Here is a 27,985-nt window from a genome sequence, read left to right as displayed (position 1 = left end):
GCAGCATCAGCAGCAGGGTGTGAGTTGGTTTCTTTGTACAGGGAAGGTACTATCACTTCCCCTCTCTCTGCCAGGGGACCTGCATGGAGCTGTCAAAGACCCCTCGCTGAAGGAGAAGGACCAGGGCTAGGACGGTGCCTCTTTAGGAGATGAACCGCTACACCACACTGAGACAGCTGGGTCATGGCACCTTCGGTAGCGTGCTCATGGGCAAAAGCAACGAGTCGGGGGAGCTGGTGGCCATCAAGCGGTGAGTTTGGAGTATACCGTATATCTCACTCACTCCAGTTCCCTTATTCACAAACACAGACTGTTCTGCGGCCATGCTGTCCTGATCTTGTTTTCTCTTGAAGCGGTAAGCTGCTTAAGACTGGTTGCTGCAATGTGCTTTGAGTGCTGAGAGACTCCGGCAGCAATTAAGTATTCAGGTGGATGTCCTGTATATTAAGATTGTAGAATCTATAGTGGAAAATGTTACAAATGTTTCATTTTCTTTGGCAGTACTTGAAGCAGCCGTTGCTTCAGGGAGAACATCTCTTGAGAATAGTTAGGGTAGACCACCAATTAATGAGAACATCTCTTGGGACGAGTTATGTAGACCAGACCACTGATAATTGTGTTGTAGGTTTGTTGTCATAGCACAGGCGCCAGGCGGTGCCATACCTCAGAGCTGTGTGTCATCAAACCAGCTGCTTAGATTTCAGACACATGTCTTCTATAGCTCATTCACTCAATTTGCCACTCGATTTCCCATTCACTCCATGCATGCGCATACCCTTGAGGGTCAACAGCATACCCTCTATGGCATAGAGGGTCAACAGCATACCCTCTATGGCATAGAGGGTCAACAGCATACCCTCTATGACATAGAGGGTCAACAGCATACCCTCTATGGCATAGAGGGTCAACAGCATACCCTCTATGGCATAGAGGGTCAACAGCATACCCTCTATGGCATAGAGGGTCAACAGCATACCCTCTGGCATAGAGGGTCAACAGCATACCCTCTATGGCATAGAGGGTCAACAGCATAGAGGGTCAACAGCATAGAGGGTCAACAGCATACCCTCTATGCTGTTGACAATGGTCCAAAAAGAGCAGAGTAGTGTTGAAAAAAGAGCAACAACGAATACCGGGATTTCTTTATCACATGCCCATAACATTGTGTGGTCTGCATTGTGAGCTTGTAGATCTATTATCTTTGCCGAATGTTCACCCCAGAATAGGCACAATAAGATTCATGTGCTTAATAATGAGTACCACAGACGAATAACAGTCTAAGTCCACACTATTGATCCATAATATATAAATGATAGATAAGGGTTCAGGACAACGAGGCCTTTTCGTGGAGGGGTCAGTCTGAAATTTGGACTTAGACTGTTTTTCGTCTGTGGTACTATTGATAATTAGATTAAGACACCTTAGATTAACAATAGAGTTGTGGTCCTGCTGGGATTCTCTGACAGTGCAGGGAGGGAGTTGGTTGGGGAAAAGACAGATGCTGCTGGCTGCCAGCCTCACCATTACGCAGCCATATGAGAACCATTAAAGGGCACTGTTTTACACTCAGGGTCTTGTTTCCTTTGCCCCCAATAAACAGCGTCTCTTCAGCCATGAATTTTACCACATATTCCACAGCAACCGTGTTTGCTGGCTGGATTTTTGACCAGTTCTTGAACCAGACTGCGTGGTGCAGTTTATTAGCTACCCTGATATTGTCGATGCCAGCTGACCCCTTGGTCCCTTTATCCCTCTCTTCACCCAAGGCAAATAAAGGCTGCATGCTGGGTATGCGATAAATCACGCTGAAATAGTAACAGAATGCTCATGCTTTCCCCCATAGGATGAAAAGGAAGTTCTATTCTTGGGATGAGTGCATGCATCTCAGAGAGGTGGAGGTAAGAGTTTTAAGTAACATAAACCAACAACTAAATACATAACATGAACTACATCAGCACCAACTGACAGTTTACAGCTTTGATGTCTTTGACTCAATTTAATCTAATTTAATATATAATTATTATAGCCGTATATTTGTAGCTGTTGTGATGTCGTCCAATTGCCCTACAACCTGCAGCAGAACATGTGTCCTCCATGCTAATCTCAGAAAACAGATTATGTATATGAAAATGTGTCATTAGGATGGTTGTTCAGAATAGGAGTGCTCTTGGGGCAGGTCCTCGAGCCAGAAGCACAGCGTGGTCTATACGTTTCTTCAAAGCACAAAAAGTGTTGAGACTGGACAGTTGTTTTATCCCCAAAATGTTGCATTTGAGGTTGTACTGCAATTTGGAAATACCAAATTTACTTGAATAAAAGTACAAAATTACTCATTATGCCGAATGTCACATTTCCCAAGTATTCAAATATAAAAATCTTTTGAAAATAGCAGATCTACAAGCTCACAATGCGTCGCATCCCAATGCATTGTGAGCTTGTAAATTGGCTATTTCCAAATGGGCCGACTGTATAGGGTTGAAGTGGTTAATGTGTCTTTTGTAAATTAATAATAATCAAAATCTACAAAGTAACTAGTAACTCAAGTTTTCAAATAATTATAGTGGAGTAAAAATGCAATATCTGCCTCTGAGGTGTAGTTTAGTAGAGTAAAAGTATTTAGTAGAAAATTGGAAATACTCCAGTGATGTAAAGGTTCCTCAAAATTGTACTCAAGTGCAGTACTTATTTACACCACTGGTAACTGTGTATTTGGCTGCTTGTCGTCCAAACAGGCGCTGAAGAAGTTCAGCCACACCAACGTGGTGAAACTGAAAGAGGTGATCAGAGAGAATGACAACCTCTACTTTGTCTTTGAATATATGAAGGAAAACCTCTATCAGCTGATGAAAGAAAGGTAGCCTACAGTATGAACGCATGACACGCCACTTGAAATCCATTAACTAGCCGATACTATGTCATAGCTTGGTTTTCACGCGGCAAAAATAACAGGTCTAAAATGTAAAATCTGTCCAAATTTGTCCAAATATTTCAAAATCTTCGTCCATAATGATAATAGTCTCGTGTATAGCAATACAATCAGAGATCTGCAGATCTCTGCCTACACCTGTTGACATCTAAACTATAGGTAAAATTGGGTGGAACTGGAAACAATCTGGGATTTTTTTTTTGCAATTGCAGAACTAATGCAAAGACTTAAAGGACCACTTCACCACTTTTCAACGTATCTTCATATAATAGGTCCTCACTAATAATCGTGAAAAAAATGGCGCGATTCGCGTGTCTTTTCTACTATGTCTCATAGGAGGGCTGTGGGCAGTTCAGAAACCGTCCTCCAGTGACATCATCGATGGGGAATACAAGCTAATAGAAACTGCAGGCTTTCTAGTCCTGAAAAGTTGCAATGCGAAAATGGAAGACATCGTTCTCACGATAATGAAAATCTAAACATTTTTGTAACAAAATCTTGTTTAAAAAAAAATTGCCTAATGATGATGTCACTGGAGGACGGTTTCTAAACTGCCCACAGCCCTCCTATGAGACACAGACTGAGTAGAAAAAAATCGTGCCATTTTTGTTCTGTTTGTTGATTCAATGATGACCAAGTACTTTAACTCCAAGGCTTCTTTATTCAATCAAACAGGTATACAAATGTTTGTCCTTGACATGAACTCTATCTGATCTGACTTCCTGTCTCTGTGTGCCCTTATATGGATTTCACTACTGACACTGACACTACAGACACTGACACCTTGTGGTTAAAGATAATAGATAATGATCATGATCATCACAATTCTATCATGATTATTAGTGAGGACCTATTATATGAAGATAGGTTGAAAAGTGGTGAAGTGGTCCTTTAAGGGCGATACTTCATAGTGGATCAGTAGCCTATCAGGATTATTTTTCAAAGCAGTGGGCATAGGTTTGTTTAGTGCTGGTTTTCTAAGATGTTGTAGCCCATATATTGACTTTTGTTTTCCGCAGACATAAATGACAGATGAAATGTGTTTTGTTTATTTTCCCTTTGTCTTCCATTTATTTACCAATTCCAATGGACTATCCTGAGTCAGCTCACAGAAACACATTGTTCCCTGAAGCAGTTGTCAGAAACGTGACAGATATTACTGGGATATTTATTCATAAACATGGTACTGTACATGTGATTATGGAAGAGATGTCTGCTATGTTTTGCCGTGTAATCCAACACAGCATTATCAGGCTGTCAACATTTTCTTGGTATAGGTGGTTTACAACTGTATAATTAGTGAACGGTCATTAGCAACATGAATACACTTATACGGTATAGATATTACTGGTTAATTGATACATAACATTCCCACCAAAATGAGTGATACCAAATCATAACAGTCCACAGATGCTATAGATTAAAGTAACCAGACCGAAAGATAAGATTACAAAGTAAAACATTCTTTGAACACTGAATTTAGACGTAGTTCTTTGGTCAAATATTTAAATAATATTTAACTAAATGAACTAGAAAAGTGCGCTCCTCAGTGCACAAATCTCCGCAGGGCCAGGTTTTCTACCAAGGGTCTGCAAAGTTTGGAAGTATAGGCAATCAGAATGGAATATCACAAAATCTTGACTACAGAGATAATGTATACGAATATGACCCTTGTACATTCGGCCTGGCGGAGATAATAAAACACTATTATGACCTGGGAGTGAGAATTTGTAGCTTTAACTTTGTATGATTTCTTTGCATGTTTTTCTTTATCCTCCTCTCTCTTTCCTTTGTGTTTCACCATCTTTGCTGCTGACAGGGAAGATACAATGTTTTCTGAAAATGAAATAAGGAGCATTATGTTCCAAGTACTGTCTGGCTTAGCATTTGTGCATAAGCATGGTAAGATCATTTTTGCTCTTCCTCATTTAATTTCTAGCACGATTTAGACCTAAAAACAAATTAATCTTAATTTTCTTAAATGTTTGAAATAAGTTGCACTCACATGAGATGAACATTTAAACTGTAGGCACATAACGTATTTCTTTATTATACATTATATTATGTAATGGAATAGCACAGGTACCCCTGCCAAGAAGGCCGCCATGTTTGAAGGTTTAGATTGTAGAAGAAGAAGCCATAGAAGAAGTGTCAGAATTGTTGTTTTAGCACACAAAGAAGAATCCTCAAGGGAAATCACTAGTGCTCCTTTAAAGATTTGTCTTGAATGGGATTTTGCATGTTTACGATGTTTTAAATATGCTCCTAATAGTTAAGGATATGTTAAATACAGAGGAGACATTCACATTATGTTCAAATGTACTTTGACAAAAATACACCCTTTCCCCGTTCCATTATGAGATGGAGAATGTGTAGAAATTAAAGTGCAAAGAATTGAATGAAAGTTAAGTATACAATTAAAACTGTTTTTAGAGGTTATCTCAACAAACGCTTAATAGGAATGTAATACACAGAGATCTCTGTAGGTTCTATTGTTTTTTAAAGGTCATGTTTTTTACTATTTCTTTCCCAGGTTACTTCCACCGTGATATGAAACCAGAGAACTTGCTGTGTGCGGGTCCAGAGCTGGTGAAGATTGCTGATTTTGGACTGGCCAGAGAAATACGCTCACAGCCACCTTACACCGACTACATATCCACAAGATGGCAAGACTGTTCGCACATCAGCATTTCATCGACTAAATAATTACTTTAAAAATAAAGACAACCTCTTGCGGTGAACAAAACAACTGTGTTTAAACCCAAGGCAGATTAAGTGGGAGGACTTCATGGCAGAAGTGGTGACGAGCCAACCAGATTTGTCTGGAACATCGGTATAAACAACCAGGGCCCAGTATGCAAATACAAAAAAAAAATCGAATACTGAGAGGGACGAGACTAATATCCACTCTACGCGAGGCTAGTTGTTACCAGCATGTTATTGTGGTTAGATCTGCTGATCTGCTGTGAAGATAAAGCAAAACTGGCTTGGGCAGTATTGTCCTGCAGACCTGTATTTTTATCTTCCCTTCTGGACACCAGACAGAAGACTTTTCACAAATATTTTCTAAATATGTACTGTATTTCCTAGTCTGTTACAGGCAAGTAACAGCACGTGTTACTTGGGCACCAAGGATACATTTCTTTTTTTCTCAGTTCTTATAATTTTGGTATTGGTGATTTTCCCTTTGGAGGTGACCTCTTCATCTGAGTGCCCTGCTGTACTGTTGTCTGGACAGGTACCGGGCCCCTGAGGTCCTGCTCAAGTCCAGCTCCTACAGCTCTCCCGTTGACATCTGGGCTGTCGGCTGCATCATGGCTGAGCTCTACACGCTTAGACCCCTATTCCCTGGGGACAGTGAGGTGGACCAGATCTTCAAGATCTGCCAAGTGCTGGGAACAGTGAAGGAGGTGAGTGGTCAGACTCAACTGGCACACCAGACTTGTAGACACATATGTCATATATGTACATTATATGTGTAATAGGACCTGGTCAAAACACCTTTTTTGCATAGGACAGAAATGTATCTTAAAGCTGCCTTAGATCGTTTTTTCTCACATTGTGATTTGTCACATGGTGGTAAACGCAATTTAGTGTCATGCGGGATTAATAATAGCTAGGGGTCCACGTCACCCCCAGTCTGGGCTGATGGCACATTTGTGTGTTTACTGTTTATGCATATAGATTGTGGCAACCCAGGGGTGGTGGAGGTAAGTTTCACCATAAAACAGAAAAGACAGTTTGCAGAGACAGTTTGCAGAATAGAAAGTGTCTTTAATAAATAACGTTGAGGGAAAGGGAGGGTGGATCAAAACGGTAACTGAGGTTCTTCCCGGCTGGGGTCTTTGGCCTTGGGCTTAATACAGGGCAACAGTGTTGTCCTGTGGGCAGAGCAGAAAGAGAGCAGTGAGCCTACATTTGGTGGGGAAATCCAGCTTTCCCCAGCGGGGTTGGAGACTGGAGTTGATAGGCCTAGGTGGAGGGAGGGAGAGAGAGACCAAGTGAGCCACAAAGTAGAAGGACATCCAAGTTTCATCCAAAAATAGCAGATCTACAAGTGCTGTTTAAGAATAACATCCAACTCACTTGTAAGGTCCTTCTTACCAGCCTCTTCCTGGAAGAAAAAAAACTGCCATAGACACTTGCCCAAAAGTGCCCAAATGTGCTGACTTCATCACTTCATGTGATGACGGCTATGGCCATTTTTTGCCCAAGGAGTGTTTTTCGTGCAAAACTAATGCTTGGAATGGAATCAGAATGATGAAAACCCCTTAGTTTGACACGTCACATGCTACTTAAAGCATAATGAAATTTAGAACATTTTGCCTTATAATGGTGTCAAAAATTCCCCTAGGGTGGTTGAATATAAACCAATGTGGGATATGTTATAGTAGACACCTTTACAAACACATTGGTGAAGAAAATTCTTGGTAAGAAATGTATTCCCAGGTTTTATTATTAATATCCCCTGACTATTCATAATGAATTCACTTCATGGATAAAACACTGGTTCTCAAACCTTTTCATGTCAAGGAGTTAGGACCCCCAAATTGTATGTATTTGGCCGTGGACCCCTATCTGAAACTGTGCCAGGGACCCCCAGAAGGGAAGATTTGTGTCAAAATTATTCAAAATATTCCACTACTTTCAAGATTTCTTGACTTGAAGGACTTGTATATCTGCTATTTTTGAATGGCCAACGTATAAAATATGGATAAAACGGTTAAATGATCGTGATCATGCTGTATTAACAAATGTAGCTGGGGACCCCACTGAAACCCTCTCAAGGACCCCTGACTGAGGGTCCCCACTGGACCACACTTTCAGAAACAATGGGATAAAAAGACACCAATAAAAAGCACTTTTCTTCATGTTTCTCCCTTGTCAGTCGGACTGGCCTGAGGGACACAACCTAGCTGCTTCCCTGACCTTCCACTTCCCAGAGTGTGTCTCAGCCAGCCTGCGCTCCCTCATCCCCAACGCCAGTGATGAAGCAGTAGCTCTGATGAAAGACATGCTACAGTGGGACCCAGAGAAAAGGCCAACAGCTATTCAGGTTTTTACTGGGGGCGGGAGTGGCTCAGGGGTAGAGTGGCCAGTAGAGCAGCCAGATGGGAACCATGAGGTTCCCAGTTCGATCCCAGGCTCCCCCAGAATTAGTGCAGAAGTGTCCTTGAGCAAGACTCTGAACCCCTAATTGCTCCCGATGTGCAGGTTGAGGTTGGTGCCTTGCATGGTTTCCTCCGCCATCGGTGAATGTAATGCACAATCTATGTAAAGCGCTATGGATAGAAGCGAAGCGCTATATAAATGCACCATTTACTGCAACTGGATATTTTATTGTCTATAGTAGTACATACACATGTTTGTGGTGCATTGTATAGTAGGTTTACACAGTATAGAACAGCACAGAGAATTCAAACTAGTGTGATTATAAACTAGTTGTAACTTGTGTTTGTGAAATTACATCAATTAACATTTGAGTCATTCCATTTGGATCCTCTTATGCACAACAATACATGTCCGACAGTCATGTACATGAAATAAACAAATTGTCAAGACTCTGAACCCTTATTGCTCCCGATGTGCAGGTTGAGGTTGGTGCCTTGCATGGTTTCCTCCGCAACCGGTGAATGTATTGTACATTATCTTACATCATCTCATTCCGGTCAATCACAATTTGCGTCCTCACCTTCGTCATCAATGTTTGTGTTATGCAATGTTTGTGTTTACACTATGACGTAAAATTCTCCATTTTCCATTGTCAATGGGAATTTAATGTTTGTGTAGGACAAAGTTTGTGGACACACTAAAAGCTGGACATAGGAGGGGCTCAAAAATATAAACAAAAGGAAAACACCAACATAAACTAATTACCCAACTTATATTGGAAACTTTTCCAATAACCAGATCCTTGTTAAGCGTTTAAATGACCTCAAGGTCGATGTCAATTTAACAGAGGTTTCCAGGCTGTTCCATTTGGTACCTCCAATGTAAGTGAAAGAGCCTTTTCCCACTAAACCTTTACATTTGAAGGGACACACACCACCCACATAAACAATACTAGCTCTGTTGTAAAGGTTATGCGTGTTCCTAACCTAAAAATAAAAAAACAAAACAAAAGATTTTCATTTAGTCTCTATTGTGTTTATTTCTCAGGTGCTGCAATATCAATACTTCCATGTTGGACAAGCATCGGGTACGTACCTGGGGCAGCAGCGTAAAGCCCAGGATCGGACTGCAGAGTCTATAACACAGCCCAAGCCTCTATCTCTATGTAAGGCTGACCTACCAGAGTCCTCTCAGAACCATGAGACTCAGGCTGAGCTGCAGGGCCAGGGCAGACCTCTCCACTATCACCACCAACCCCTCCAGCAGATGCCTGTTCCCCAGGCTGAGCTGCGGGGCCAGGGCAGACCTCTCCACCATCACCACCAACCCCTCCAGCAAATCCCCGTTCCGCAGCAGAACACGGAACACAGCGGCTCCCGTACAGACACACTCACACCGGAGCAGCTCCAACCGCTCAGCCTTGTCAAGAACAACCGACCGGTAACGTGCCAAGACATGTGAATTATTACTTCCAAAATATTAGATTTAATTTTATTTTAGAAGGATTACGATTCATGACCATTAAGTCTTTTGCGACTGTTATGACTATAGTATTAGGATCGTTAGGATATTCCTAAGTAATGATTGAACGGCTGAGGACTTAATCGTCCACAATACGACTATAAATATATGATTTAAAAATGGTTCTAACTTAAGTCAATGGTGGAGTCCACACCAGAACTGTAACGACAACGACAGTGGTGAGCGATCTCATTGGTGTCACTGTTGATGTACGATATATTTTAGAAACTATAACAGTCAAAAAAGTAAAAAGACCCACCGCTCATCTGCTGAAAAAACTTAAGTGAGGTGCTGGAGTCACAAAGGGATAATGAAAAAAATATATAAAGGGAAGCTCCGCACACTCAGATGCACAATCAAAGTATTTATTTTGCAAGCTTTCGGTCTACTGACAATTTACAATTTACAATTTAGGCATTTAGCAGACGCTCTTAATCCAGAGCGATTTACATTAAATCGCTCTGGATTAAGAGCGTCTGACCTTCGTCTGACCTTCGTCTGACCAGCTCAGCGTCTGACCTTCTTCAGGCATAGCCTAAAGAAAGAGGACAGAAAGAGGACAAAATATATGTTCATCACTTGATTGGATGAATGTTGTAACAGCCAAACAAAAGGAGGGGGCCTAGTACTAGTACTAGTATATACATAATAATAATACGTCTGTCTCTTGGCCCTGTGATGATAGAGAGGAACAGAGAACAATGTGAATGGAGTGAGGAGTGGGCGGAGAAGATGGGGCCAGCCATGGATCAAAGCTGCTGAGAGCTGGGATGAGCTGGACTGCACAGACAGCGGAGTGACCATCTCCAAAAGACCCGCCATGGTTTCCCTGACGGAGACGCTACATGAGCAGACTGGCGACCGGTGAGAGTGCTTACCCTCATATAGACAGAGGTCTGGTTCAGTGGGAGTCATTGGGAGTTAAACGTTTGCACTTTTACATCGTATTGAATGGGAATGCACAATTATTCCTTCTTATCGGTATTTAGGCGATAATTCACCATAGCTGAGTGGTTAGTGAGTCCGCCTGGGAAGCCAGAGGCCTTGGTTGTCCCAGGTTAGATTCCAGACCAGGCCAGCAATGTGTTGATGTGTGTCCCTGAGCAAGACTCTTAACCCCTAATTGCGCCGTAGAATGGCTGCTCACTGCTTCTAGTTGTTATAGGATGGACAGGGGACTATTCTATCTATAGTGTATCTATATTTCAGTACATCTATATTTAACTATATTCATTGCTGTAATTGTTTAGTTTGGCCGAGCCCTGGTCCTTCAGCAAACACAACACAGTAACAAAACCATGGTGCAAGAGTGGGCTGACCAGGACAGACTCAACCAACTGGTCCGCCAAACAGCACTACCTCCGTCAATCCAGATACCTTCCTGGTAAGAACACTTGACCACTTCCAACCCAGGCAAACCTATTTTGGGTATATCAGACATGTCCAAAGTCCTGCCCGGGGTGAAAGAAAGTAAGGCTCACAGCCAATGTACAAGGTGTGAGCTTGTAGATGAGCAATTTTCGCAACATGACAAACACCATTGTATTACCACATATATAAAATTGTGCTTTTTTTATTAGACACACTTGATCTGTATCCTTGATATTCTGCTTTAGAAGTGGACATTGTGATTTGTGCAAAAATAAATAAAACAATAATAATTTTATCAGAATTGTACAGCCCCATTGTGAATTTCTCAAATTTGAAAGCACTATATTTCTAAAACTATGAAACATTTCAAAGATTGTCCACTGTAAGATGAACCTAAATAGGTTTGAATGGGGTTTCTAGGTGTAAGTATGTAGGACTAGTAGCATGCCAAAGTTTGTGCTATTGCCATTGAGAATGCATTGGGCGTTTAAGTTAAATACGGGGGGGACATATTTTGACAGCAGAAACTGCCTGTCATAATTTCTCCCCCCTCCCTATTCCAAAGCCCCCCCAGGTACATTATATATTTAAACTATTTTCAGCAATGGTACACTTATTTTTTCAGTGGGTAGATCTTGTTGAGCTGGTCATTTTGAAAGTAGATCTCACGTCATAAATGTGTGGGCACCCGGGGCCGCACCCCTGATGTAGGACTAGTAGCATGCCAAAGTTTGTGCTATTGCCATTGAGAATGCATTGGGCGTTTAAGTTAAATAACTCAGAAACTACAAATCATTTCAAAGTAAAAAGTTCCAGCATTTGTCTCCACAGTAAGCTGAATTATAAAATGTGTGAATGGAGTTTCTAGGTGAAAGTGATTTTTTGACGTGCCATAGAGCTGCCATTGAGCCCCATTATACATTTCTCAAATTTGAAAGCACTATATTTCTAAAACTATGAAACATTTCAAAGATTCCTTTTCAGGCAAACATGTCCACCTTAATATGAACCTAAATAGGTTTGAATGGGGTTTCTAGGTGTAAGTATGTAGGACTAGCAGCATTAGCCTGGCTAATAAGCCAGACTAATATCACACAACACTGTCGCGGTATATCAGTCTGGGCTGGCTCCACTTGGATTTCATTTCCCGGGGGGCGGGTTCAAACATTTTCTCTTTGACGCAATTGGTCAGAGCTACTGTCAGTCAAAGGTCTCAAGCATTGAGCGTCACTGTACCAAAGCCCGCCCATATTGCATACCGTGTCCCGATTGGCCCGACCTGTTCTCGGTTGTAGGAAAGAGGCGTGCTACTGAGCCTCGCCAGACCCAAATCCGCTGGCAGGCAAAACATTTTTTGCCAACGGCTGATTCGGTCTGGTTTATTAACCAGGCTATAGCAGCATGCCAAAGTTTGTGATATTGCCATTGAGAATGCATTGGGCGTTTAAGTTAAATAACTGAGAAACTACAAATCATTTAAAAGTAAAAAGTTCCAGCATGTGTCTCCACCGTAAGCTGAATTATAAAATGTGTGAATGGAGTTTCTAGGTGAAAGTGATTTTTTGACGTGCCATATGAGCTGCCATTGAGCCCCATTATACATTTCTCAAATTTGAAAGCACTATATTTCTAAAACTATGAAACATTTCAAAGATTTCTTTTCAGGCAAACATGTCCACCATAAGATGAACCTAAATAGGTTTGAATGGGGTTTCTATAGGTGTAAGTATGTAGGACTAGTAGCATGCCAAAGTTTGTGCTATTGCCATTGAGAATGCATTGGGCGTTTAAGTTAAATAACTCAGAAACTACAAATCATTTCAAAGTAAAAGGTTCCAGCATGTGTCTCCACAGTAAGCTGAATTATCAAATGTGTGAATAGAGTTTCTAGGTGAAAGTGATTTTTTGACGTGCCATAGAGCTGCCATTGAGCCCCATTATAAATTTCTCAAATTTGAAAGCACTATATTTCTAAAACTATGAAACATTTCAAAGATTCCTTTTCAGGCAAACATGTCCACCTTAAGATGAACCTAAATAGGTTTGAATGGGGTTTCTAGGTGTAAGTATGTAGGACTAGCAGCATGCCAAAGTTTGTGATATTGCCATTGAGAATGCATTGGGCGTTTAAGTTAAATAACTGAGAAACTACAAATCATTTAAAAGTAAAAAGTTCCAGCATGTGTCTCCACAGTAAGCTGAATTATAAAATGTGTGAATGGAGTTTCTAGGTGAAAGTGATTTTTTGACGTGCCATAGAGCTGCCATTGAGCCCCATTATACATTTCTCAAATTTGAAAGCACTATATTTCTAAAACTATGAAACATTTCAAAGATTTCTTTTCAGGCAAACATGTCCACCGTAAGATGAACCTAAATAGGTTTGAATGGGGTTTCTATAGGTGTAAGTATGTAGGACTAGTAGCATGCCAAAGTTTGTGCTATTGCCATTGAGAATGCATTGGGCGTTTAAGTTAAATAACTCAGAAACTACAAATCATTTCAAAGTAAAAGGTTCCAGCATGTGTCTCCACAGTAAGCTGAATTATCAAATGTGTGAATAGAGTTTCTAGGTGAAAGTAATTTTTTGACGTGCCATAGAGCTGCCATTGAGCCCCATTATACATTTCTCAAATTTGAAAGCACTATATTTCTAAAACTATGAAACATTTCAAAGATTTATTTTCAGGCAAACATGTCCACCGTAAGATGAACCTAAATAGGTTTGAATGGGGTTTCTAGGTGTAAGTATGTAGGACTAGTAGCATGCCAAAGTTTGTGCTATTGCCATTGAGAATGCATTGGGCGTTTAAGTTAAATACGGGGGGGAACATATTTTGACAGCAAAAACTGCCTGTCATAATTTCCCTATTCCAAATCCCCCCCAGGTACATTATATATTTAAACTATTTTCAGCAATGGTACACTTATTTTTTCAGTGGGTAGATCTTGTTGAGCTGGTCACAACATGATTTATTTTTTGTTTCAGTCTCAGATGCAGTGTTTATGTTCTGAGCTGTGTCTTTTTTTCAGGAGTAAAACCCAAAACCAACTCGTCAGCACGAGATCAGCTGGCGGGCAGAAACGTTTGGGACAGCTCATGCCATGCACATGGATCAGGGTATCCTCTTATTAAAGGTAAGGCATTGAAAGTATTGAGTGAATCACACAGTTTATTTGCAAATAATTCTTTCAAACCTTTTTCTGGTGCGGTGCATAACCCATTGAGACCTGAGGCTGATTCTACAAACGCCTTCTAAATCCATAGTTCTCACTCTTTTGAGATTTTTCAAAAATGTTCAAAAATCCAGAAGTGAGCACGAATTGACGCACACAAGGTGAGCTTGTGGAACTGCTATTTTTGAAGAGCCATCGCAAAAATCTAAAATGACACCGATGCTTTCCCGGTTTTAAAGTTACTCATAAAATCGACTTTCATGATTCATCCTATTTTGCTAGTATCATCTTAATATTCTGCCCAGTAGTTTCGTAGTCCCATAAACAAACTCCACCCATCTGAAACTCCAAGAAGTATTTCACCCACGTATGACCCCTGTTATCAAATGCTTGGCATTCTACTCTTGATGAGTGGTTTTGGAAATATGAAAACAGGTTAAAGTACGTCTTCCATTTCAGCAGGTATCGAGTCCTCCCTCCCAGTACTAATGGACTGTTTTAATTGCAAACTGCAGAGCCAGCTGATATACATTCTTGTAACGGTACTACAGTTAATTACAACCTTATAGAGATGAGCAAGCTTGAACTTTCAACCTGGCGTCCCTAATTTATTTGGGTCATTAAAGGCGAAATGTTTGAACTTTTTTCAATATAATTATTTCTACATTTTTTCAAAAATAGGGAAAATAGATGATCTGCAAGCTCACATCACAATGCATTTGTGAGCTTATAGATTTTCACTATTTGTCATGCGATGAGCTATAGATTAGGGCTTAAATGGTAAAAACCTTTCCTGGTCGTTGATCAGATGGAAGTGGAATTGCTAAAGCATCAGTTTCTAAATCAAAAGAGGAAATGTATTATTCATAGTATTTAAGTTGCCTGTTGCACAAAAGCCCACATTGCTTCCCCTTCGTTCCTTATTAATGAGATCAGAGTATTAAGCATCCAGGTGAAGATCAAATATCTGAGATTGAGAGGGCAGGAGATCACTTTCTTTATTAGAGATGAAGACACACGGTTACACCTGCCATCAACTTTGTCTTTGAGGGCAGTCAAAAAGTGCTTCCCATATTTGGGGAATGTCCTTACATACATAGGGCTTAAGTAAAAAGTTAATAAGACATTAATATGTCTGGAATTTATATGAATTCCATGAATGTATACAACTAAAACATTTATTTAAACATTTCTGGACCTTAAAATGTTTGAGACATATACATAAATACATTATGCTCTGCATATTGTGAGCTTGTAGCTATTTTTGTTTTCTTCTAAAAAAAACCCCAAACATGTATTTTCCCCGCCCCAAATAAATATAGGATATGCCAGGCTATATAGCTGAGAAATGTGGTTAATATTTCTGAGAAAAGAACAATAAAGCACGCAAAACCAGGTGCCGGGCCGAAGTCAGAATCCACAAAGGAAGGTAAGATCCGCACATTGGATCATGCTCCAAAGCTTAATTTTTTTTTAATTTAGGTTGCTTTACATTGTAAACTTTACAGTGTAAAGGAACCCAAATAAACCTTTTTAAGCTTTGGAGCATGATGGTGGTGGTGTATACACCATGGACAATAATATTTCTCAGCCCACAATCATATCTTTGAAAAATCGTGAGAATGTGTGCAAACCTGAATATATCTTGTAAAGTGAACATTCCCCTGTCTCTGGAACAAAATATTTTGAGATGGGGTCGGCGGCCAAATACATGAAAAAGTTTGAACACCACTAATATAGCAACATACATTTTTCAGAAAACATAAACAATTTTTTTTTAGAATCGTCCTCAGGTCTTAATCGGTTAAGCCTAATCTATCCTCCTAGCACGAGGTCACTTGTCGGCATGCATCTATGTATGAATGGATCTTTATCATCCAGTTGATCTCTATGTATCATTTTCAGACAACTTGGTGAGCAACACCTACAACCCAGCAGGAATGTATCTGTCATCATTTACCAAAGACCAAATAGGAGTGCATGGACAAAGATTGACTTTGGCACCAATAATAGCAGGCACTTCTGCAAGTGAGTCATATCTGCATGTGGATATATTCTTTAAATACAAGACACACAGTCAGTGAACCATCCATGATCAATGATTGAGTCAGAAATGCTGAACTATTTTTAAACAGACTTAAACAGAAAATTGTACTGGTAACGGTTGTTTTACTCCCTGAAAGTGCCAGATGGGTTGTTTTTAATTTACGAGTGCAAGATACAACTACTTGGAAGAATTTGGAAGTAAAGTTTATACACATTTCTGAGACTAACAAGTAAAAAAAAATACGAGTTTCTTGATGCAATCAATTCCACCCATCTGTTATTCCAAGCAGGTTTAGCACAAAAAACCCAACCATTTCATAAACAATCCTCTGATTCCACCATTTCTTTATGTGCATTTCAATATTACAGTTGACCTTTCATCTCCCACTGATCTAAGAATTGAGTCTAAAATCAAAACATCCAGACATAAGCCTTAACCGGTGTGATTTTAATGAAGGTAAGATAAAAGCATTCATTTACATATATTTTTTCCTAAACTAATAATCCACAATGAATCTTTAACTGTCTGTTTCTTTATTTGATCTCACAGAGCACAAAGCATGGAAGAGAAAATGTACAGAACAAATCCCAGGATGCAACAGTAACACAGAGTAAAACCTTAACCCTCCTGTCCAGATATACAGCCAGTGCATGGAAGAGTAGACTGGACTACCAAATATGGAGGCAATCTGTAGCATAGAATCCAAAGTGTTAAACCACTGAGCAATGCGAGAAATGCATACTTCTGTGAGAAGTATAGGCCTACCAGAGAGAAATGTACATATTTCTGTGTTAAACCATATTGCCAGTTGGAGAAATTCATACTTATTGCCAGGATGCAAAGATTGTTTAAGGCACTCTGTTCTCAAACATTTTTGTGTCAAGGACCCCCAAATTGATGTCATAATTGATGTTTTTCGCCACGGATCCCCATCTGAAAATGCTTTGTGCCAGGGACCGCCAGAAGAGATTTGTGTCAAAATTATTTATCATTTCCAATACTTTCAAGTTAAAAATGTAAAAAGAACCACCACTCATTTGCTGAAAAAACTTAAGTGAGGTGCTGGAGTCACAAAAGGATAATGAAAAAAATAAAGGGAAGCTCTGCACACTCAGATCTGCGCACAAAGTATTTATTTTGCAAGCTTTGGGTCTACTGACCTTCTTCAGGCATCAGTCTGAAAATAGCCGATTTTCAAGCTCACAGCTCGTCACAGCGTTGTGAGCTTGTAGATTGTCTATTTACTATCCACACATTGCACAGCAATGTATTTTTTGTCTGTCATAACATTTGCCATGTGTCAATTGTTGTTTTTGTGTTGTACAAGAGACATACAATATGTTTTTATAATGGAATAGTGACTGAAATATAAAACATAAATAAAGCCAAAGACTGTCTTCACCTAGACTTGTTTTTCAGTGATATACCGGTACACACATAATTTTACAACAGCATTATACTGTACACATTACACACTTTATTTTTAGAAAAGGGTACAAAAATATATATTAACAATATCAGTTTTATAAGCTACATTCTTTTCAACTCTTTTGCTTTCCTTTCCAGCCATGAAAACCTGGTGATAATAGCCTTTCATATTTTCTTGACACTACTTTCAACAGAGTTCTGCTCATGTCCTCTTAATGATAGTGAAATTCTTATTTTGTGTAAACGACACATTGAAATTACATCAATATTGGTGGCTAAACATGTCATGTTCAAACTTCAATGTTCATGTGGTCTTTTGAGCACCACGAGGACTTCTGAGCATTCCAATGCCAATGTTCCCCAACATCAGGACACTGCAAAGAGATGGGATCATGTAAGTCAGAACTCATAAATGCATACATTTCGCACAACTTTCAAAATGCTGCTGTCGGGCAGAAACCTCTTACCTCCACTGAGAATTATGCAAACTTTTAGTTTTTTGTAAATGAATACCCTACTTCAACATACTACAGCATCACAAGCCTGAAATGCTGCACGAACCACAACGTGATTTGAGTTTGTCTGCTATTTTTGAATGTGAATCCTGACATGGGGTTACTTTCCACCCAACAGAGACAAAATACTGGTTGTTGTTTTCCTATCTTTCAGCCTACCAGGCACATATTCAAATTTCAGTCAATGTCCACATCAAGCACTATACTGTAACTAACTACACACACTAATTGTTTTGGTTCTTCATAGCGATTCTTTGCTATGGCTACGCACTGTGTAAAATAACCTTTTAAATCCCTGTATGATTCTTGAGAGGTTTACGCTTCATTTGACAAAGATGCTACACTGTACCAAATATATATAATATATATATATATATATATATATATATATATATATATATAGAGAGAGAGAGAGAGTCGCTACTCCTTCGATTGGAGCCAGCTTAGGTGGTTCGGACATCTGGTCAGGATGCCTCTCGGCATCTCCCTAGGGAGGTCCTCGAGGCACGTCCCACTGGGAGGGGGAGGAGACCCCAGGGCAAACCAAGGTGCAGTTGGAGGATCACATCGACTCACTGGCCTTGGAACGCCTCGGGATCCCCCAGGAGGAAGTTACTAATGTTACACTGGAGCTGGAAGTCTGGAGCTCTCTGGTGGAGCTGTTGCCCCCACGATCCAACTCCGGATAAGTGGTTGAAGATGGATGGATGGATGGATGGATGGATATATATATATATATATATATATATATATATATATATATATATAGAACAGGGCGGCCACGTCCATTGGGTTCAATGGAAAAGTGGCACCCTGTTCTATTGGGTTCCTCAAGCCATAGTTGAAAGTGGTTAATCAAGATTTTTCTGACAGTTACCTCGTCGATGCCATCAGGCCAGCTGGCATGAACTTCCAGGAGTTGAGAAATCTCATTCCCATCACAACAGCCAGTGTCCCTGACGTGCCTGTGTGCAGTCAGTGTATTCAGTGGGTTAAATTAAAGGGACGTAGAAAAATGTTTGGCATCAGTTGTGCTTTTGTCAATTGAACAACTTGAACTTGCTCACCCAGTGAAACCCACACATTCTTGGGATTTTGAGATCTTAGATAAGCTCCAAACCCGGCCAGGAGTCCAAAGATGAGCCCTGCCACCAAAGAGGTGACACTGCCTGTAATGGAATTAACAAACACACAGGTCTCTCAAGCATTCAAAAATGATGGATACTTTTGTGTAGACCACTGTTTTTCAATGTGGGGTTCTGGCCCCTGGCCCCACAGGGGTTCTTGAGGTGGTTCCACACACATGAACCAAATGGACCGTTATGTGTACAGTTGTACGCTATAGAGTACTTTCTTTTTACAGACTGGGTCCCAGAGATCGTAGCAAATGGGTGTCCTTTGCCTAGCCTAATGCATATCCAACTGGGCGTCCTTGGAATGAAAAAGGCTGACAACCAGTGGTGGAAAGTAACATTTACTCAAGTACCATGTTGAATTACAGGTATCTTCAATTTCCAATACTTTTGCTTCTACTCCACTACATCTCAGAGGCAAATATTGCACTTCGACTCCACTATTCAACAATGCTATTAGTTACTTTGAAGATTCATATAATTACAACAAAACAAGACACAAACCAATTCATCCATATATATATATTTTGGCTATTTAAAAAGAAAAGATCTACAAGCTCACAACACGTCACTTTGCAACACTTGTAGATGTGCTATTTTTTATATATTTGGAAACTTGCAAAATGTGACATTCTGCAGTAGTAGTAGGCTGCGAGTACTTTTACTTTTGGTACTTTGTTCTAAGTATATTGTTATGCCAATACTTTTGTACTTTTACGCAAGTAAATTACAGAGAAAGGTGATGTTGACATTGTGTCTTGTGACTGAGTACACTAATTCCACCATTGACTCAGACTGATAATAACTGGCAGACTATGCTGATTGCTGAATCATTAATGTATGGTTTTGTCTGCCCTCATACGTAACCAACATACTAGCCCGTCTCCGGACCCCCCGGGTCCAAAGGAGCTCAACCCGGGGGGTCCGGAGACGGGCTACCAACATACCTGCTTTCATGTGTAGCCCATGATTCCTCCTGCTGATACCAATGCGGCATAGCTGAACCCAATCCAGTCTAAAGTCATTACCACACGGGCTAGAAACAATTCATATTAAATGTAAATATAATTGTATTGTCAAATTGTAGCTCAGTTTAACATGCCAATCTAACTGTGGCGTTTTTTGTTTCACCTTTATTAATGAGCACGTCTTTTGCTTTAACTATCTAACAGCTCTGGTCCAAATGCAACGCGTTAGAGCTATGGACCAGAGCTAATTATCTAATAATAATAATAATAATGCTTCAGTAGAAGAAACAAATACAAAAATTGTACCTGGTATTTATTTATAGGAAACCAGTAAGAAGTTAACACACAACCACCTGCTGTTCTGAGCACACTTTGTTTACTTCCGGGTTCGTTCAAGAACTTTCAAAATAAAGCAACTTCCTTCTTGGGAAAATAAAGTGTAATCTAATAATACTAATAATGATTATTATTTTATTTAAAACGACAAAAGGGGCGTTTGTTTGGAACATTAGTTTTTGCCTGCAAAGAAAGAAATATACTAAATATAGAAATGTAGAAAAATCACATTCTGTACAAGTGGTCCTCTATCACCCTCTGGTGGCGAGCATAAACCAGTTCATTTACAGTCGATGGCACATCAGACAAGGCCTGGCTTCAGTATAAATCCTTTTATTGCGTTGCATTTTTATTGCTCTTCTTTTTCTTCTCTTGAGGTTTACTTTCATCCTCCATGATGACTTCTTCAGCGGCAATCCTGACCCTTTTTGTCTTTGGAAGCTGCTGCAAAAGTTCTGTGAACGGATATAGATAACGATCGAGTGTTAGTGTTACACAAAATATCAGCTCTTGAGATTCCAGATTTATGTCTCCTTTAGGATAAACAGTTAATGTGCATCTCAACGTCTTTCACAATCCATGAATAAACATAATCTTTACATATACGCTGAGCTTACACAGATCAGAACCAACCATTGAGGTACACACTTGAAACCATATAGTGAAAGTGGGCCATCTAAATGGTTCCAATTTGTACACTCTTGGAGTTAAACATTTGAGAACCACTAGTACTAGTTGGACTCATAATATGCCATAATGTCGTAGTAAATCAGTGTCATACATAGTCTGAAGAAAACCTGGAGACTTGACATTCAGTAATTGAGTCTTATGATCAAAAGCAAAAAAACATTCACCATGGACGAGGCCAAGTCTTTGCCCCGACGGACACATTTCTTGTCCGTGTATGGACGGACACAATGATGACCCCTGCCCCAAAAACATGAACTGCCGCTATATTTTGGTACCTTGAGAAGTCGTTGCCTCTGCTGTTATCTCCGGTGTCGTCTGTGGTGAGGGCTTCCTGACAGCCAGGCAGGTCAGTCTGGCGGTTGTGTTGAACTCCCCGAGCAGAGTGGGTGGCTCCAGCTCCTGAATATCAACACAGAACATGCATTAAACTTTAGCTGTTGAAAAATAGCAGATATACAAGCTCATAGTGCAGCACCGAGTGATGCGCTATGAGCTTGTAGATCTGCCATTTTTGAAAAATCTTGAAAACGTGTGCAAATCGTTGAATATACTGTATATTCCTTCACAGCGAACACTTTTAACTCATATCTTTGCTTCTGGGGGGTAGCTGGAACACATATTTTCAGATGGGGGTAGGCGACCAATTACATATCATTTTTGGGGTCCTTGACATGAAATAGGTTTTTCAGAAAACTGCCAGGATTAAAAAGACATTTTGTATGCCTTCTAAATCAGTAGTTCTCAAACTTTTCCATCGCAAGGAGGACCCCCAAAATGCAATTTATTTGGGCCCCATCTGAATGTTTTGTGCCATGGTCTTCCAGAAGAGAAGATTCGTGTAAAACTGAAAATGATTTTGAAATAATCAAACATTTTCAGACACTTTCAAGATTTTTCAAAAATGTTCAAAAATAGCAGATGTACAAGATGTATGAGCTTTCATATCTGCTATTCTTGAGTACCACTGTTCTAAACCATCTAATCTAATCTAATCTAATCTAATAATCTCACAACTTTGTTACTTGCCAAAAATAACTCCTTTTTGAGCCAACACTGTCCTACTACAACAGTGTTTTACCCTAGGATCGCAGGCTGCCAAAACGTTTCTTTTTTATGCTTTATTTCTTAGGACAAGGGTTTTAAACAGTGGACCACTGGTGGCACGTGAAGGTATTGCATGTGGTCCCTGACATCGCATTTAGTAATGTAGGATTTGTTGATTTTTCTCTCTTTTTTCCCACTAGTTGAGAAACCGTGAAGTGAATGACCTGGTGACCTATGATGACCATCCATGAAGTCATTTAATGAAAAGTTGGAGGTAAAAAAATTCAACAGAAAAAGGGAGTTAAAATCTCAAGAGGGGGAAGTGCACCGGATTGTCATTTATTATTAGAAAATTATTAGTAGTCATTGGACCATTGATTAAGAAACAGTGGGATCATGGGATGCATAGCAAGTGTTACAAAAGCACTAATCTTAGCCCATATCCCCCACCTGTGAGCTAACTGGTTAACCCAGCAATAATGTGTAGCATTTGTATTTATTTGTTTGCAGTTTACAACTTTAAAAGCACTGAGCAAGTTAATTTCATTAACCTCGATGTGCTACAACTTACAAGCAACTATAATATTGGGGGAAGAAAATGACGTAGAACCTACTAGGACAGTGCAAAACAGCGAGCCAGCTGTGGACGCTCAATTGAAAGAATGACATACTACACAATACACATGTGTAACAAAAGCACCAGAAGGAGACATGCCTCTTTTAGATGGAGCTTCCACATCTTGATAAATCCATCGTTTGATGCCGTGACCAGAACACAATAGTCCTCCACAGTAACAGCCTCAAGCGCTTTCACTCTGGAATGAACACAGAGATGCAATTCACACATGGGCAAATATGGCTTGATTTTTGTTGTTTGCCGGTGTCGCGTGCCGAAAATAGCCAATTTACAAGCTCACAACGCATCGCAGCATGACACATTGTGAGCTTGTAGATCAACTATTTTTGTTGTGCAACATCAGCGTGCAAGTATAAATGAGGCGTAAGCATTATTATGCAATGGGTAAAGGCACCTGGTTTCATGAGCCTTGAAATCACCCAGCCATTTCATCTTGTCAACATCGCACAAACGAACCATTTCATCGTCTCCTGCAACGGCCAACGTGGAGTTCTGAAAGGCAAACATACGTTTTCTGTAAAACTTGTTTAGTTTAGTTTATTAGTTTTCTTTTTTTTTCATACAACAAACATTCTTAATTCATCACAATACTTCATAGTCTGGAAAAAAGGTATAGACTGAAGCCTAAGCTTATTACGTTTACGTCTACCCTGTTGTTAATATTTACCTTAAAAATTAAATTGAAAAAATATGTACATGTACCCTTTTTCATGTTTTCAGTTCATGTATCTCATTTCTACTCAACAATGAAATATTCAAGTAAAAAAATAATAATAAAAGTGCTTGAATGCTTTTTCTTTCTTTCTTTTCTAAAAAACAATGTGCTAATAATAGCAACAGTAATAACATTTCAACATTTCAACTGTAGAGTGAAATGCGCTGCCTTGTTTTAAAAATAATAAAAAGGAAAGGTGCATCTTTGAAAGACTCCAAGGCACTCAATCTCCAAATTTTAAAAATTTAAAAGCCTTCGTTATTTTGGCTGCACCATATTGGCAATTTATTTTGCGAATAAAAAGGTACAGACAAAATAATACTGGCTTTTTAAAATTGGGAATGTTAGAGAATGATTGTTTTGTGGTATTTTCTCACTCTCTTAGGAAACAATTATTCTTTGCGATTGACCTGTTCAATAAAAGTTGATGAAAACAGGACTGTTCAAATTCCTAGGTAACCTAGTACTTACAAATAATGGTTAAAACAATTCAAACTAGACATCCTATGTGAAAAATCCCACCCATCTGGAATCTGTATTACTAGACTAGTGGTTTTCAACCTTTTTTGATAAGATTTAAGTCTCTCAGACCGAAAACTAAAGAATATTGTGTTGTTGTTGGATAATACATGCTGTATTGATGTGGTACCATAGGAGAGATAACAGGCAAACGTTGATAAATATAACAATTCTTCTACATTTCTTTAATTGTGTAGACTTCTTGTAAATTAAGTGATGCAAATGTTTAACAATAATGTAACTCTTGACAGAGTAAAATTAAACCAAATGGACCCATAAGGGTCCATTTACACTCTAAATAGTTAAAATATCTAATAAGGGTCCATTTGGTTACCATTACCAACCCTCCATCATTTAGCTGGGGACCGCTGGTTGAAAGACAAAACAAACAGTAACACGTATTTCCGACAGTACTTGACACAGGTGTGACTGCAGAGCACAGAACTCACTCACTGTTAAGAACTTAATAGATGAGATCCTCTTGGGGTTTGTGACAGTTCCTGTCACTGAGGCCGTGTCCATGCTGTAGATGTCTATTCTGTCATTGATTACCACCACATATTTATCTCCATCTGGGGACCATCGCACAATGTGTGCATCTGATAGAAGTGAAGGAAAAGTTTAACCTCTTATCATATAATAGTGTTGCAGAAAAGCAGTAAAAATAGATTACATGCTGCGTGCATGTAGATATGGTATTTGTATTATTTTTGTATTTACAGTAGCCAATTATTTTTCACGTCCTTTTTTATGTCTCTCCACAAATATCTCATCCCTACATTTGCAACTTACTCTGTTTGATGTTTTTGATGAATGCTGATCTTCCGTCAATGAGGTTCCAAGTCCTGGAGCAACAGAAAGTGCACAGGTCAATTTTGACTTGACGTTTATGTACCAAAACACCTCTCTCATTAAACTAATTCCTACCTCAGTGTCTTGTCTGTCCCGACTGACAGTGCGAGTTTCCCAGAGGGATGGACAGACAGTGATGTCACATGACCTCTGCGGACACAAGATTAAGCATAATTAGTTTGGCATTTCATATCATTCCATTCCATTTTCAACCACTGACCCAAAGTCGGGTCATGGAGGCAGCAGTTCCGCCCTTTCCCTGGTCACATTAACCAGGCTCTGACTCTAGGATCCTGAGGTCAGTGTTCCCAGTCCGCCATGGAGCACTCCACTTGTTGCTCAGCCTGCCCCATGACCTCCTCTCGGTTGGATGTCCCTAGAAAACCTCCCTGGGGAAGCGAACAAAAGGCATCCTGGGGGGCACGTGTTAGTCCGGTTAAGACTCACCCGTGGCTTCCGCGTGCGGATATGGTTAGGGTCTGGGGATAGGGTTAGTATGGGGCTCTATGGTCGGAATATTGGTTAGTTGGATTTATGGGTGTCGGATTATTGGACGTCGCTATTCACCCTTACTATATGCTGCCCGAACCACCTTGACTGGCTCCTTCCTATGCAAAGGAGCAGCGGCTCTTGTCCATGTTTCGGGTCACCCTGACCTTCCCAATGGGAAAACCCATTTTCCCTGCTTGTTATCTGTAATGAGGCAGCTGTACTTAGCTTGTGTGCCTTTATTGGGTGAGTCAGTGCCTGCCTAAAAATCAGACCAGTCTGAAGCGAGTGGTGCAACAGCACCCCCTATTGGTACTTTAAACATCGGGACATAGGGACATTGCTGTTCCTTGGAGTGGTTGCACCACTCAAAAAGAAAAGCCCAGTTGGATGGATTAAAGTAGTATGTGTGAGTGGGTACTAGGTCAACGTAGTTATCGAGAGGGCATCGTCCATCACAGGTGTTTCGTCCACCCATCAGTAGTGTCAACACAACACAGTGATAAATCATGCGTTACTGTGTTGAAGATTTTATGGGTTTAAGTTCTGCTTACTGGTGAGCTTTGATGGTCTTCAGGCACTCCCACTTCTTGGTTCTCCACACGCATATGAGACCGTCCTCTCCTCCACTCAGTAGGTGAGCGGTGCCATAGAACTCCAGACATGTGATGGTGCCTGTGTGTGGATACAAGGTCAGCAACAGTTGTACAGGACAAGCCCGTGGCATGCATTATTCACCATTTATAAACCTTCTAAATAGTATTTTAAGCTTATTACATGGCTTGGTTGATTGCTTGATTCTTCAAGGTTATTTACTGCCGTTTCAAACATGACAGCTATGTATGTAACACACACAATGTCAGTAACAGCTAAACATTGCTCTGAGAAATAGACGAAGCAGTATCCGAAATCTATTTGATCAACTCACTTCTTTGTTTTCCGACAGTGCTGCAGCTGGGCAGATGCCGGCCAGTGCGACACTTATGGAATACTTTCATTACCGCAAGCAAGGAAATATCTTGTTTTGTTGTGTTTTGGGTCAATTTATTAATTTATGTATTAAGTAGTCATGTAATAAGTGGGATAATATCTGCCTAGGTGGTCATTGTCGGGATATAATTCACTTTCAGCGTGATTACCCCGTTTGTGAATTGTCTCCCAACAATGACCACCTAGGCAGATATTATCCCTTACTTATTTACTGTGCTTTGTCATGCAAGGGCGTTGCGACCTCCCAGTCCCAGGGCGGACACGGACTTTACGAAAAAAAGAAAAGGGGAAACAAAAGTTAAAATATGGACTATGGAGATAAGTCCATATTAAGGACTTGAAAAGCAGGTTGTTACCATCATGATGCAGCAACGCCCCGTGTTCAACCCTCTTCTTCATGTCATAGACCTGGACGGTCTCGTCTTTGCTTCCAGTGACTATGAACCTGTCGCTGCTCGCCACCACCGATATGGACGCTGTATGAGCATGGTGGGTGAAGTCCGCCTTCGCTGTCCACTCCTCCTGCCAATCAACATCATCAATCACCAAATTATTCTGCTATTTATGATCAGCCTGCCCTGCTGTCTATGATCAATCACTTCAGATTAAAAGGTAGTGTAAATTATATATACAGTATTTTTGATTGAAATTAAATGGTTTTTTTTTGTTAAAACGTAAAACGCTCAATATTCTTAACATAGGATTTGTCCAGTGACAGCTAGGGGTCTCCATCTCTCCTGCTCTTTAATAAACAGTAAACACACAAGTGGTTTGGCAATTTCAGCCAGTTAGAAAAGAGTACCCCTTATAATGTTATAACTTCACTGCTTTGCGTCATCATCACTTCCAATTTCACTTGTTATCCTGTAGTATCCAGAGTTCTCTCTCCTGATTGGATAAAAATGTGTGTCCCGAGACCGACCTGAAAATGCATTTTCTATTTTAAAGGGCTGGCGTCTGGAGAGACAGGGAGACCACTGTTACTGAACAAGCACTGTGAATGAGCGTAGGGACAGAGGGGACATATTGGGGCTGTAGCAATCACCTACTAATAATAAATCTATCCTATCAAAACAGTAACACTTTTACTGCATCTTTAAAGAGTGTAAGTCTTGTCAGTGAGTTTACTAACCTTTTCATCAGCGGACACTTTGTAACCAAATACAATCTGCTCATAGCTCCCAGCGACCAGTTCCAATAATGTTATGGGTCCCATGTTTGGTTTCAGTACAGGGCCAACCTACTGTAGTTAGGCTACTTTGCTTCAGGTATTCCCGTATTCCCTTTTGAATAACGGCTCACGGCCCTCACGCACGCACTAATGCAAACCCTGACAGAATCAATTTAAACGGTAAACAACTATATAACTAAACAATCGGACACAATGTTGCAACTATAATAGAATATCAAAGGAGAACGGACACGTTCTACAGCAAGAACACACGCACTAACACAACGTGAGAAGTTTGCGCATGCGCCTTTCGCCAAACACGCTCTTTCCTCCTCCGCTTCCTC

At 40.2% G+C, this 27,985-nt stretch overlaps 2 protein-coding genes and 1 pseudogene across 3 annotated transcripts; 1 reads left to right on the top strand and 2 right to left on the bottom strand.

The window, feature by feature from the left end:
- Positions 1–149: 149 nt before the first annotated feature.
- LOC306943041 (serine/threonine-protein kinase MAK-like) lies at positions 150–16,821 on the top strand (the record flags this gene model as incomplete). Its single annotated transcript, XM_079529247.1, has 14 exons — positions 150–250; positions 1,844–1,898; positions 2,733–2,854; positions 4,746–4,828; positions 5,460–5,592; positions 6,165–6,336; positions 7,815–7,982; positions 9,086–9,478; positions 10,245–10,423; positions 10,810–10,943; positions 13,964–14,068; positions 16,013–16,135; positions 16,523–16,610; positions 16,704–16,821. The coding sequence occupies 13 exons, from the start codon at positions 150–152 to the stop codon at positions 16,588–16,590; spliced, it is 1,836 nt and encodes a 611-aa protein (XP_079385373.1). The 3' UTR covers positions 16,591–16,610; positions 16,704–16,821.
- Positions 16,676–20,580, bottom strand: LOC306943972 (transmembrane protein 14C-like; annotated as a pseudogene). Its single transcript, XR_013792582.1, has 5 exons — positions 20,505–20,580; positions 20,178–20,266; positions 19,165–19,266; positions 18,975–19,062; positions 16,676–17,956 (listed from the first exon to the last, which is right to left on the bottom strand). The product of XR_013792582.1 is annotated as a transmembrane protein 14C-like (transcript).
- On the bottom strand, positions 20,561–27,980 carry pak1ip1 (PAK1 interacting protein 1). The gene is made up of 10 exons (XM_079530554.1): positions 27,603–27,980; positions 26,827–26,992; positions 26,035–26,155; positions 25,067–25,141; positions 24,932–24,984; positions 24,593–24,738; positions 23,300–23,397; positions 22,984–23,083; positions 21,500–21,623; positions 20,561–20,989 (listed from the first exon to the last, which is right to left on the bottom strand). Exons 1-10 carry the CDS (start codon positions 27,684–27,686, stop codon positions 20,868–20,870), a joined length of 1,089 nt encoding a protein of 362 aa, XP_079386680.1. The 5' UTR covers positions 27,687–27,980; the 3' UTR covers positions 20,561–20,867.
- Between the last annotated feature and the right edge of the window lie 5 nt (positions 27,981–27,985).

The sequence above is a fragment of the Electrona antarctica genome (assembly GCF_951216825.1).
Source record: "Electrona antarctica genome assembly, chromosome: 19".
Classification (NCBI taxonomy): Eukaryota; Metazoa; Chordata; class Actinopteri; order Myctophiformes; family Myctophidae; genus Electrona; species Electrona antarctica.
This window is presented reverse-complemented; position numbering and strand designations above follow the sequence as displayed.